Source organism: Macaca fascicularis, chromosome 1 (genome assembly GCF_037993035.2).
Source record: "Macaca fascicularis isolate 582-1 chromosome 1, T2T-MFA8v1.1".
Lineage (NCBI taxonomy): Eukaryota > Metazoa > Chordata > Mammalia > Primates > Cercopithecidae > Macaca > Macaca fascicularis.
In genome coordinates, this window is record NC_088375.1 from 43,249,103 (window position 1) to 43,262,193 (window position 13,091).

The 13,091-nt window shown below is 39.4% G+C and overlaps 1 protein-coding gene across 4 annotated transcripts in view; it reads left to right on the forward strand.

Annotated features, from left to right (window-relative positions):
• Window positions 1-652: 652 nt before the first annotated feature.
• HMCN1 (hemicentin 1) overlaps window positions 653-13,091 on the forward strand; it is a 454,750-nt gene continuing 442,311 nt past the window's right edge. For all 4 annotated transcript variants that reach the window (XM_015447093.4, XM_015447120.4, XM_005540243.5 and 1 more), the window contains exon 1: window positions 653-1,328. In XM_015447093.4, coding sequence (XP_015302579.3) covers window positions 1,061-1,328 — 268 coding nt within the window. In that variant the 5' untranslated portion in view covers window positions 653-1,060. The remainder of the gene's footprint in view (window positions 1,329-13,091) is intronic.

The window sequence follows — 13,091 nt, forward strand, 5'->3', positions numbered from 1 at the left end:
CTCTTTCCCCACACCTCTCCCGCCCCTCCTCCTTGTCCTTTCTACGGGGCTTCCATCCTGTATTCACATTCCCCCCTACAATTATTGACTACCCAGTTCTTGTCTCTCATTTCCCTCATCAGCCCCTTTCCTCTTCCTGGGCGTCTTGCCCCTACAGCGTTCTCCTCCCTCCCTTCCTCGCAGTCCACGGTCTCTGAGGAGATCAAAGAGCCATAGTGTGGCTGCCTCCCAGCTGAGAGAATTTTCCAGCTCCCCCTCCTGGCTGGGCCGAGTTGTGGGCTGAGAGGTAGGAGGCTGGGCTGGGGCGTCTTGACTTCTGTGGGGAATTAGGAAAGAAGTATCCGAAGCTGCGTTGTACACGATAGAAAAACAAAATTCCCTTTGTGCTAGTGTGGTGTCCCTCGGTTTGGGTCTTTGCCACACATTCTTGAAAGCCATTGTTTACACTAGGGTTTTGCAGGTTAGGAACGGTGCCGGTGGGAACCGAGCTGACACTGCAAGCGCTTCCCTGGCACTGAATTGACCCTACAATCAGTTGAGGGGAAAGTCACCCTCCAGGGGGGCCTCCAGAGCAAAGGAGGGAGGACGGCAACTGGCCAATCAGGAGGCGAGGCCGAGACAGGCTTCCCCTCGTCGCTCGTGAGCTGCAAACAGTGGAAAGTTGGGAACCTCAGTCGCCGGCCCAGGCGGAGAGCAGCGGCGGCGGCGAGGGCAGCGGGACTCGGGCCGCGGCGCCGCAGGCTCAGAGTTGCCCCCGGGGCATGGACCCGGCGCGCCGCCAGCACTCCGCCACAGGCTGTCCAGGGCCCGCGGGCAGATAGCCGTCCAGCAGGAAGCCGCATCCAGACAAAAGCTGCCGCATCCCTGCCCTGCCCAGCCCCTGGAGGGATTCGAGTTTGGTGCTTGTCCCCGTCTGATTCTCAGCGCCAAACTTTTTGCTAGTTCAGAGATTCCAAGAGTCTGATGAGTTACTCTGAGAGGAAACCCCCTGCCTGTTGTTGAGGAGGACTAAGCACAGTGCTTAGGCGCTCAGGGGGAAAAGAAGTGGAAAAAAAAGAAAATGATTTCCAGGGAAGTTGTCCATACAGTATTCCTGTTTGCTCTTCTTTATTCTTCCCTAGCTCAAGATGCGAGCCCCCAGTCAGAGATCAGAGCTGAGGAAATTCCCGAGGGGGCCTCCACGTTGGCTTTTGTGTTTGATGTGACTGGTTCTATGTATGATGATTTAGTTCAGGTGATTGAAGGGGCTTCCAAAATTTTGGAGACATCTTTGAAAAGACCTAAGAGACCTCTTTTCAACTTTGCGTTGGTGCCTTTCCATGATCCAGGTAAGGGAAATATTTATACTTTGTCTTTGCTCTGTGTCATGATTACATTATTTCTTATGCTGTGAATGAAATTGTTTGTCAGGAAGTTTCAAAACCATTTTTAAAAAAACGTGCAGCTGAATATAGTTGTAACAAAGAATTGCTTGCTGGCGTCTGGGTTTGCTCATTGATACCTACTTAAATCTCAGCCCTGGTGGAGATGGCTTGTTTAGGGAACTTGTAGAGTGGTCCTCAAACCTGGAAATGTGGAGTTATGAAAAACAAAACCAAAAATCTTGGGCAACGGCATCAAAATCACTTAACTCACTTAGATTTTAGAACTAAAGCATGTTTAATTACGAAGGCAGACTTGGACACGAATTTATAGCAGCAAAGCTTTAGGGGCTAACATCCGGATTGAAAGCACACTCTGAGGATAACTCTCATTTAAGAGGGGAAAAAACCTGTTGTATGAGGCACAAGGAAGCCTGTAAGTAGTAACTACTGGTGGAACTGAAGACATGAAAAGAAAAGAGAGAAACCAATCATTTCTTAACTGAATCTATTCATCTTTGCACCCGGGCATCATTAGATAGGTTCACGGATGGGTATAAACATTACATCCGTGTCTCCTGCAGTAGAACTGCATGTAATTCGGAATGTCTGTGCTTTTTAAAGGTAGTTGAAGCGAAATAACTTCATTTTTGCCCTAAAGCCATGGGTTTCAGCGGCTCCACTGTAATATGATCCTATTTACTTTTTTCAGTTTCTCTTTAAAGTAGCACCTCTCTGTGAGGCTTATAGGAGCCCTCATTGCCATAGCTGAGGGTAGCCTTGCAAGGGGAGCCCTGGGGCTGGCAGTCTAATGTCCACCTGAGTTTCATTAGCACAAGTTGCTGCCCAGTTAAAGAAATAAAGCAGTGGTTTCTTAACAGCCCTCCCCCACTGTTCTCCCACACTTTTCCTGCTTTTGAAATTCTCCCTTCACGAGAAGAACTTGACACAACCTCTTCACAATGAGAGTGTGATATCGGCAATCTCGAATTCTTTCCTGTGCATTTAGCAAAGGTATATAAGTTCATATTATTGGTAGGTATTAAATGTGGCAGGTTTTAACTATTAAACAATGGCACTGGGAGAAATTTAAAGAGGAATAGAACTCTCGGATTTTCATGCTCTTCAAATGATGAAAGCAATCTGTCCTCTTCTGGGATATGTAATATATGTATACACACATACACATACATACATCACATATATGTAATTACACATATTTGTAATTTCTACATTAGTTAAACATGAAATATTTATATTTAAATAAAGAATGATTATTTACTGTGTTTACTGTCTTAGTAAGACACGTCATATGTTGTGATTTTCAATGTATTAAATGTCAAGATGCCAACTGTGATGCAGTTTGAGGTTTTTGTTATTTCGGGATACCTTGAATATGTTTCTTCTATATGGATGAATCTGAAGTTAGCTAAAAAATGAAGTAAAATTTTGTTTTTTCTCTAACACTACGATTTGCTTTTCACCAAAGAACTCTTATGAAATTATATTGCCGTAAACAGAATACAAAAATTGCCCCAAGTTATAAATGGCTACTGGACTATCCTGATATTTTGAAGTGATATGAAAAATTATTGGAATGAATTGTATTGTGGTGCCCTGCTTTTCAGTTGTTACCAAATGGTAAAGTTTGTGTATTGTTGTAGTTGACTTTCCTGTAGTTTAGCAATCATGATTTAAAGTGGGGGGAAACTTGACATGCTAATAACAGATGAATGAATAAATTAGAGCTTTTCTAATATGAGAAAATGGTTAATTTAAATTGGTTTCAAAAACTTAATTGTGTATATAATTAAAAAGAATTATTAATTCTGTTTACATTGTGATTCAAAGTAGAGAGAAGTGGCCAAATGTTTATGTTATGTAAGGCTGTTTAAAATATAATATTTTTCAAGATAAAGAGAGAAATTGAAGTTAAAACATACTGTTAACATTAGTATTTACTTTACTAGATTGTGGTACTTTATTTGTGTGATATCTTTCCTCTGTGTGTGTATGTGTGTATAATTCTTTAGAGTTTTTGGCCTCTTTGTGTTTTTTTTTTTTTTTTTTTTTTTTTTTTTAAGACAGGGTCTCACTCTGTCACCCAGGCTGGAGTACAGTGGCACTATCACGGCTCACTGCAGCCTCAACCTCCTAGGCTCAAGCAGTCCTCTCACCTCAGCCTCCCAAGTAGGTGGGGCTACAGGCACATGCCACCACACTTGACTATTTTATTCGCAGAGACAGGGGTTCCACTATGTTGCCCAGGTTGGTCTTGAACTCCTGGTCTCAAGTGATTCTCCTGCCTTGGCCTCCCAAAGTGCTGGGATTATAGGCATGGGCATCTTGGAATGACAGGAAGGACCTTAAATGGGAATTGGCTGTCTTAGTGAGTGACATTAGAAAAGTACATTTACTGTTTGAGTGTTAATATCATCAACTATATAAATTGACAGAATTCTATGTGAATATCTCTAAGGTCTCTTCTAATTGTGACAGTTAATGACTCTGTTTTACATATGGTTGTTTTCATAGTCCCTAACACATATTCCTATGGTTGAGTGACACAACCAACATGGAAAGAAATAACGTATGGGATTTAATATGATTATATAATAATCTTGAATGCTTATAAGCCCTTTGACATCTATCACATTTAGCTAGATGAAATAATGGATACATTCTGGGATATATTCTATGTCTTTTGATATAAACCTTTAGATCTTTGTAGATGTTTGCTTTGGAGCCCTGCATTACAGTTTAGAGCAAGGTGTGTGTTTGCAGATGGAGTAAATTTAAAACACATGGAACACATAGGTGTAGAGGAGGCAGGATGTCTAACAAGTTGAAAATGAAATAAGACCATTCAGAATACGTGCATGTAAGAAGCACTGTGTTGAACTAGCAGCACATGTGTCTAGAGTAGGAGGAGGTACCAGAGATGACCAGGGGTCATGGAAAGGCGGGCCAACCTTTTGATTTTGATGTAACTTAACTATGGTTAAGATGGATTTTCCACTTTCACAATCACAATCACAGTTAATGTATTGATTTTTAATGGTTTTGTTGAGATGTAATCCCCTTACCATACAATTCATCCACTTAAAATGTACAATTTGATGTTTTTAATATATTTACAGATAGGTGCAAACATTGCGACAGTCCATTGTAGACATCTTTATTACCACAAAACCAATCCCATACCCTTCAGCTATCAGTCCCCTATACCCCAATCATCTTCCCCTCAGTCCCGGCCAGCCACTAATCTATTTTTTTGCTTCTATAGATTTTTCTGTTCTGGACTTTTATACAAGTAGAATCATATTCTATGAGGTCTTTTATGACTGGCTTCTTTCACTTTAGCATAACATTTTCAACATTCATCCATGTTGTAGCATGTATTAGCACTTCATTCCCCTTTTTATAGCCAAATAATATTCCATTGAATGATACACCACATTTTGTTTATCTGTTAGTCCATGATGGATATTTGAGTTGTTTCCACCTTTTGAAACATTATTGTGAACAATGCTCCCATACATATTCATGTACAAGTTTCTGTGTAGACAGTTGTTTTCATTTCTTTTGGGTATATACCTGGAAGTGGAATTGCTGGGTCATAGGAACTCTATGTTTAATTGTTTGAGAAACTGCCAAGCTGTTTTCCAAAGCAGCTGTACCATTTTATATTCCCACTAGCAGTGTGTGAGCAGTTCCGATTTCTTCACATCCTCCTCAATATATTACGATTATTATCATTATTTGAAAAATGCACAGGTTCTTTGTTATATCACATAGATTTATAAGGCTCTTATTACTTATAGTTAAAATAATTTAAAAAAATAGAAAGTAAACTCATTCCGGAGATTATTCTCTTTATGTAGCATACAACTTCTTTTTTTCTTCCAACTTTCATTTTAGGTTCAGGGGCCACATGTGCAGCCTTGTTACATGGGTAAATTGTGTGTCACTGGGGTTTGGTGTACAAATGATTTCATCATCCAGGTAGTGAGCGTAGTACCTGATAGCTTTTCAATTCTCAGCCTCCTCGTATCCTCTTATCTCAAGTAAGTTCCAGTGTCTGTCTACCTCTTTGTGTACATGTGTACTCAGTGTTTAGCCCCTACTTATAAATGAAAACATATGGCATTTGGTTTTCTGTTCCTGCATTAATATGCTTAGGATAATGGCCTCCAGCTGTATCCATGTTACCGAAAAGGACATGATTTCACTCTTTCTTATGACTGTGTAGTATTCCATGGGGTATCTGTACCATATTTTCTTTGTCTAGTCCATCATTAATGGGCATCTAGGTTGATTCCATGTCTTTGCTAGTGCAACATGCTGTTATTGAAATTTTTGATTCTTATGTATTAATTTTTACTGTGCTTTTTACATAACACTCAAAATGTATTCCTCTCTTCCTTGAAATACAACGTTGAGGAGGGCTGATCATCTCTCTTTCACTATAGCTTCTTTTATCACTCACTCTCTTATATCCCCTCCTCTCTTTAAGGCAGGTACCAGAGACAGGAGGAGAGAGAACAGGACAGTGTTTTAATGAGTTACTTCATAGAAAGAAAACTCTTTTTTTCTTCTCTTTCACAATTGTGTCTCCACTTTCTTCCCAGGATATCTTATGTGAGTCTTCATGCATGCATTCATTCATTCACTCACCTGTGTTTCAGACCTTGCTTCACATGAAAGGGAGTAAAACAGATAAAAGCTCCTACATTCATGAGCTTACATTCTATTGCAGGGGTGGGGAGTGACACAGGCAATAAAGAAAACAATTAAAATATATATGGTATTTTTGATGATGATAATTGGTATGGAGAAAATAAAAAGCAGGAAAAGGGATGGGGAGTTTGAGGTGGATTGAAGGTGTTGGGATTTTAAATATGGTCATTAGGGAAATCCTCAGTTGAAAAGTTACATTTGATCAAAGACTTGAAGGAGGTGAGAGAGGGAGAAATGAGGATATCTATGGAAAGAATGTTACAGGTGGAGAAACAATAAATGAAAAACTCTCCTGATAAGAGCATCCTGACATGTTCAGGGAACAGTGAAAAGACCAGGGTCTGGAACACAATGAGTGATAGGAAGAAGTTAGAGGGTGAAGTCAGAAATATGTTAAAGTCATTTCAGGAAAGGGCTCGTAGTCCATTGTGACTTTGGCTTTTACTCTGAGTGAGATGGGTTGCCATTTTAGGGTTCTGAACATAGAAGTGACATGATCTGACTTATGCATCTACATAATCATTCTGTTGTTTGAGAATAGTTGGAACAGAGCAAGGACAGAAACAGGGAGAATAGACGGGACACTATTGTATAATTCAGACAAAACAAGATGGCATATCTTGCATGAAGTTGGTGGCTGTGGGAGGTGTGAGAAATAATTGGATTTTCTGTATATTTTGAAGATGAATCCAAAAGGATTTAATGAAGAACTGGATGTGAGGTCTTAGAAAAATAAAGAAGACAAGACAGGTTCTGAGGATTTGGCTTGAATGATGCTATGGTTTGGATGTGGTTTTTCATGCCAAAAATTTTATGTGGAAATTTGATACCCAATGTGTCAGTGTTGGGAGGTAGGACCTAGTAGGAAGTGTTTAGGTAGATCCCTCATGGACAGGTTAATGTCTTCCCTTGAGGGCAAGTTCTTGCTCTTACGTGAATAAATTAGTTCCTTTTAAGAGTAAGTTGATTGAGTGGGGGGGGGGGGGAGGAGCTCAGTGTTTCACACCTGTAATCCCAGCACTTTGAGAGACTGAGGCAGACAGATTACTTGAGGTCAAGAGTTCAAGACCAGCCTGGCCAACATGGTGAAACCCTGTCTCCACTAAAAATACAAAATTAGCTGGGTATGGTGGCACGTGCCCGTAGTCTCAGCTCCTTGGGAAGCTGAGGCAGGAAAATCGCTTGAACCCTGGAGGCAGAGGTTACAGTGAGCTGAGATTGGACCATTGCACTTAAGCCTGGGCAATAGAGCAGACTCCATCTCAAAAAAAAAAAAAAAAAAAAAGAGCAAGTTGTTTAAAAAGAGTCTGGCTTCCTTGGTTTTTCTCTCTTGCTGCTTCTCTTGCCATGTGATCTCTTTGCAATGCCCCACCTCCCTTCCATCATCCACTATGAGTGGAAGCAGCATGAGGCCCTCACCAGTTGCAGCTGCCCAATTTTGAACTTTCCAGTCACCAGAATCATGAGCCCAATACACCATTTTTCTTTAAAAATTACCTAGCCTAAAGCATTCTGTTATAACTACAGTGAATGGACTAAGACAAGTGAATAGAAGTGTAGCTTGGCCTTTCACTGAGATGGAGAAGAATGAGCAAGAAGCAGGTTTGATAAAGGGTGGTAGGATGAAGTTTTGATTTTTAGGTGTTAAAGTCTGAGATGCCTTTTGATACTCAAGTAGAGATAAGAAGATAGTTGGATATGTGAGATTTAAGTTCCAGGGGAGATGTCTTGGGATCCAAAGACATACATGTAGATGATATTTAGGACAATTAGACTAGATGAGATCATTAAGGGGGACTGACTATAAATGAAGAAGAGAAGAGGTCTGAGAACCTAGCCCTGGGTCTCCAAGGTTTAGCAGTCAGATAGATGAGGATGAATCAGCAAAGCAGCCCAAGAGATTGAACTCAGGGTAGGAGGAGAAGAGTATGTTATACTAGAAGTCAAGGAACTGTTTCAAAGAAGAACTAATTGGTCACTTAAAAGGAGGATCAAGAATTGGCTAATCAGTTTAGCAATGTGGAAGTCATTGGTGACTCAACAAGAACAGTTTCACAGAGGAGATGGGAGTGAAAGCTTGTTTGGAGAGAATTCAAAGAGAATGGGAAAAGAGGATTTGGAAATCTTTGTAATTGTATTGCTGCGTCCAACTACTGGAACAGTTGCTTTGTTCAGAGGCTAAAATTGAACTTAGTTTTGATAAACGATTCAACCAGTATTTTATGAAATACAAATAAAAATAAAAAGAACATCCAGTTTGGAACAGAAGACTTGTGTTCTTTTCCTTATTCTTTTCACTTCAGCAAATCATTTAACCTTGCTCGAGTCTCTGTTTCTCCACCTAAAAAATTAGTGCATTGGTAGGTTATTATCAAAGTTCATGATTTACATCATTATAATATAGAGAAAAGTAAGCGACTATAAAGAGGTTCAAAGTAGCAAGGACTTGATTCATTGGGAGAAATATTGGCATTATATATCTTTGTATATAAAAATTTTCATTTTAATACAGTTCATCAGCCTTCAATAACTTGGTATAGTTTGGCTGTACCTACACAGTGTTAAGAAAATCCTCCAGGATTTTTTTTTTTGGTAAAATGATTCTCTTAGAATATTTTTCTGAGTGATAGCAAGATCATTTGAAACCATAATGAATAGAAAGATTTTGACATGGAAGATATTACACATTTGGACCTTGACAACCTATGCACATCTATATGAACTGAACTTCAAATTGAAATGTTGTCAGTTTCAATATATATAGGAAAAAGAACCAAAAAGTTAGTCTCTGTGCCTCTCGCACATCCTACAGGAAGGAGGATTTTCATGAGCAAAATGATTGGTCTGTTATGTCCAAGAGAAATTCAACTGAACGGAATGCACTAAACTTTAAGAGTTAGAGACTTTGGACAAGGGCAACTCTTCTTTCTTAGGATAATAAATATTTCAACTTTGGTGAGTGAGTCTTATGTCACTGGATGTCTCCTGAGGATATGTAGAGGTGTTTTGCTATGCATAACAAATACTTTCTCTTAAAGTATAGGGACCAAAGTTTGGTAAATCAGATATTTTAAATGTGTTAGGGATGTTTCCCATTTAACAGAATCCTCTGTGACTCCAAGAAATGAAGTATTCCCCGCCCCCCTTGTTGATTAGTTAAGGAATAGCCTTCTACTTTATTGTTGATAAATCAGAATTTGACATTGCTTATGATTTGTTTCTGATCACACAGACAATAACCATTCTTGATGATCTTTATAATTTTGCTTACTCATCTTTCTCCCTGACTAGACATTAAGCTCCAAAAGACTACTTGATTCACCTTACAGCCACACAATAGACACTCAAGAAATGTTTCATGAATGAATGAATGAATGCTGCAGACAAAAACTGATAATTTCTCTGGGTATTTTTATCCTGCCTTTCATATCTATGATTTTACTTTTTAACTCATAAGTAGAAGAATACATTTTACAACATAATAATTTGCTAATTAGGCCTTTTTGGTGATAATATATTTCCCATCCAAGCTTGAATATGAAATGGAAGGATAATTATGACCCAGATAATGCCTGACTGAGTCTTGGGTAGTGATTGAATGTTTCTAAAGCAGGTGATTTTGTTGGGGATTTAAATGCAGTCTGGAATGTTTCAGCTGTATGCTATAAGGCAGTCTGCCTACCTTCCAATTTTAACTGGACTGACTGAAGGAGTGTTAGAACAATTAAACTGATTTCCAAGGAGCACTGTGCAACCAGAGGACCCGTGTTGTAGGTCTTCTCACAAATCTACAGGGATTCTCAACCTTGGTTTTTGTGGTTTCTGATAATCCCATGAGGAGTCTTCATCACTGTGGAGAATAGGAAAAATTTAAAAATGGACTTATGTCAACTATAAGATGTCATGCTATCAGTGTTTCCTACCTTAGTGATGCTACTGTGGTTAAGTAAAACATTATGTGTGAAAGTCATTTAAAAGTACCATAGAACAAATGGTGTTGCTGTAACTTATTTGTCTATAAATATTGAATAGGTACTGGAAGGAAGGCAATTATCAAGGAAAATAGTACAACACTTATATAGTCAGACTAATAAAATAAATAGAAAAAGATTCTACTCGATGACTGTTAACCTATAGGCAAAGGATGATTCAAACTAGTTCAGTTATATAACTATTCTAATATATTTCCATATATTCAGTGCTTTGAGAAGCATGTATGCTTTACTATATTATCCCTTTGAGCCTTAGGCTCAATTGGAGCCTCATAATTGGAAAACTAGCAAGAGAATCTAAAACGTCAAAGATATGCCATTAGATCCATTCATTCATTCAGTTATTTAGTCTGTCAATTACAGACTTCTTACCATTTGTCAGGGACTATGCTAGATGCTCTTGATTCAACTCTATGAGAAATAGGGCAAGATAAATTACAATATACAATACTATGCTACCTTTTATAGCAGTAGGAAGCATAGGGTGCTGTGCAGACCTGGAGCAGTGCACCTGATCCTGAATTAAGATGGTGGTGGTAGCAAAGGTTTTCTGGAAGAGTTGTGGCCTGGACTGAAATCTGAAGAAAGTGCATGAATAAAAGCAGTTTAATCAAGCATTGAGGAGTTTGGATTTCATCCTGAAAGCTATCAGGAGCCTGGAAGGATTATAAGTAAGGAGTGACATGATTGGGTTTTTATTTTAGATCTCTATCTCCTGGATGGATTGGAACAAGGGAATCCTGAGAGCTGGGAGATGAAATGTGAGACCATCACAGTTCAGGGGGAAACATTGAGGGGACTTGGGTGTAGAGATAAGGGGATAGATTTCTGAGCTATTAAGAATGTCCAATGGACTGGACATGGTCCTAAGAATGTAAAAAAAAAAAAAAAAAAGAGAAATATAATTGCCTTTTGGAGGTTAAAATTTGAAATTAGCATATGATGGAAGAAAAAGATATGCAAAGTTAGCTTTAAGACACAACGTTACTCCCAGGCCAGTAAGTGCTGATAGCAAGCTCCTTATACATTAACTTATCCAAGATAAAATGTCAACCTAAAGTTTAGGGAATCGGCAATGAAAAAGAGAGTCACAGAAACAGACTTAAGCAGTGTACAGCCAAATTCTAACTAGGGTTCAGGATGTTAGTTCATTCTATACTTGAATAACCAGCCCACGCATCAGCAGTCTTTCTAACTGTGGTGATAGACTGTTTATCCTTATAAATATGTAATGATGTCATTACATATTTGGATCATAATATTAACTCTCCTTTTTCTGGTTGAATGCTCACCAAATAGCCTCCTGCAAATGTAACTTCATGCACTTTCCTTATGGGGAGAGAAGGCTGTAGTCAGACTGGCACATACATCAGGTTCACCAGGCAGTTATATTTCTCATTGTTAACTCATATTTTGGCACACTAGTCATATCCATCAGTCTCTTTTGTTTAAAATATTCTGACAGTGTCAAGTTCAAGTTTCTGAATTTGCAAGTCCAAGAGCCAGTCCTTGATCAATGATGGTGAATTTATCAAAGTCTCTCTGTGTGGATCTGTTTGGGTGGCCTGTCTGTCTCCAGGTATCACTCCTCAGCATTTCCAACTGTCAGTGTTAGTATGACTAGTGCCAAGTAGCTGTTCTGTCCACTTGAAACTTACATAGATGACAACTGAAGCCATCGGAATAAATGAGATCATCCAAGGAGAGAGTGCAGACTGAGAAAAGGAAGGAGACAGGATAGAACTTAGAGAACACAGTCATTTAAAAGAAGACAGAAAAAGAGAAGTTCATTATGGACTCTGGAAAAGGGAGTCCAGGAAGACAGGGAGAAAAACAGGAATGAGTAGTGTTTGGAAATCTAAAAAGTTGTTAGTTCTAAGCAGGAGAAGTTGTCAACTCTGTGCATTTATAGAGTTACTGAAAATAAAGGGTAAACAATATGGAGCTAATTAGGACAGTTTTACTGGAGTTGTGGAGCTTCCATAGAAGACTAAAATGATGATTTAAGAAAATGGAGTTGGTGAGTACAGTATGTTTCTTTCATGAAAGAAAAGCATAGGCCCTGGAATCTGAGGTTTGGTTTGGAAGTCTGACTCCACCAATTACTTGCTGTGTGATCTTAAGTTCTTTGTGCTTCTATTTCAGTAAGCCCAAGAAGACAGGGCATACTCCTAGGGCTGCCATAGCAAACTATCACAAAATGTGTGACTTAAACAGTAGAAATTTATTGTCTCACAGTTCTAAAGGCTGGAAGTCCAAAATCAAAATGTTGGTAGGGTAATGAAGGCTGTGAGGACAAATCTGTTTCATGCCTCTTCCCTAACTTCTGGTGGTTTGCTGGCAATCTTTAGCGTTCCTTGGCTTGTAGATACATCACCCTAATCTCTGCCTTTGTCTTCACATGGTGTTCTCTTTGTGTGCTGTGTCAGATTTTCCTTTCCCTTTTCCTTTTTTTTTTTTTTTTTTTTTTTTTTTTGTGAGAGAGAGTCTCGCTCTGTTGCCCAGGCTACAATGCAATGGCGTGATCTCAGCTCACCGCAACTTCTGCCTCCCAGGTTCTAGCGATTCTCCCTGCCTCAGCCTCCCAAGTAGCTGGGATTACAGATGCCCGCCACCATGTCCAGCTAAGTTTTTGTATTTTTGGTAGAGGTGGGGTTTCGCCATGTTGGCCAGGCTTGTCTCAAACTCCTGACCTCAGGCGATCCGCCCGCCTGGGCTTCCCAAAGTGTTGGGATTACAGGCGTGAGCCACCGCAACTGGCCAAATTTTCCTTTTTTGTGAGGACACCAGTCATATTGGATTAGCAGCCCACGATACTCCAATGTGGTCGCCTCTTAATTACATCTGCAAAGACTATTTACAAAGAAGGTCACATTCTGAGGTGCTGGAGGATGGGACTTTAACATATGAATTTTTGGAGGACATAATTCAACTCACAGCAGATCACTTAGCAATTAACATTAAAAAACCAAAAGTGTAATTCTTTTACTAGGAAAAC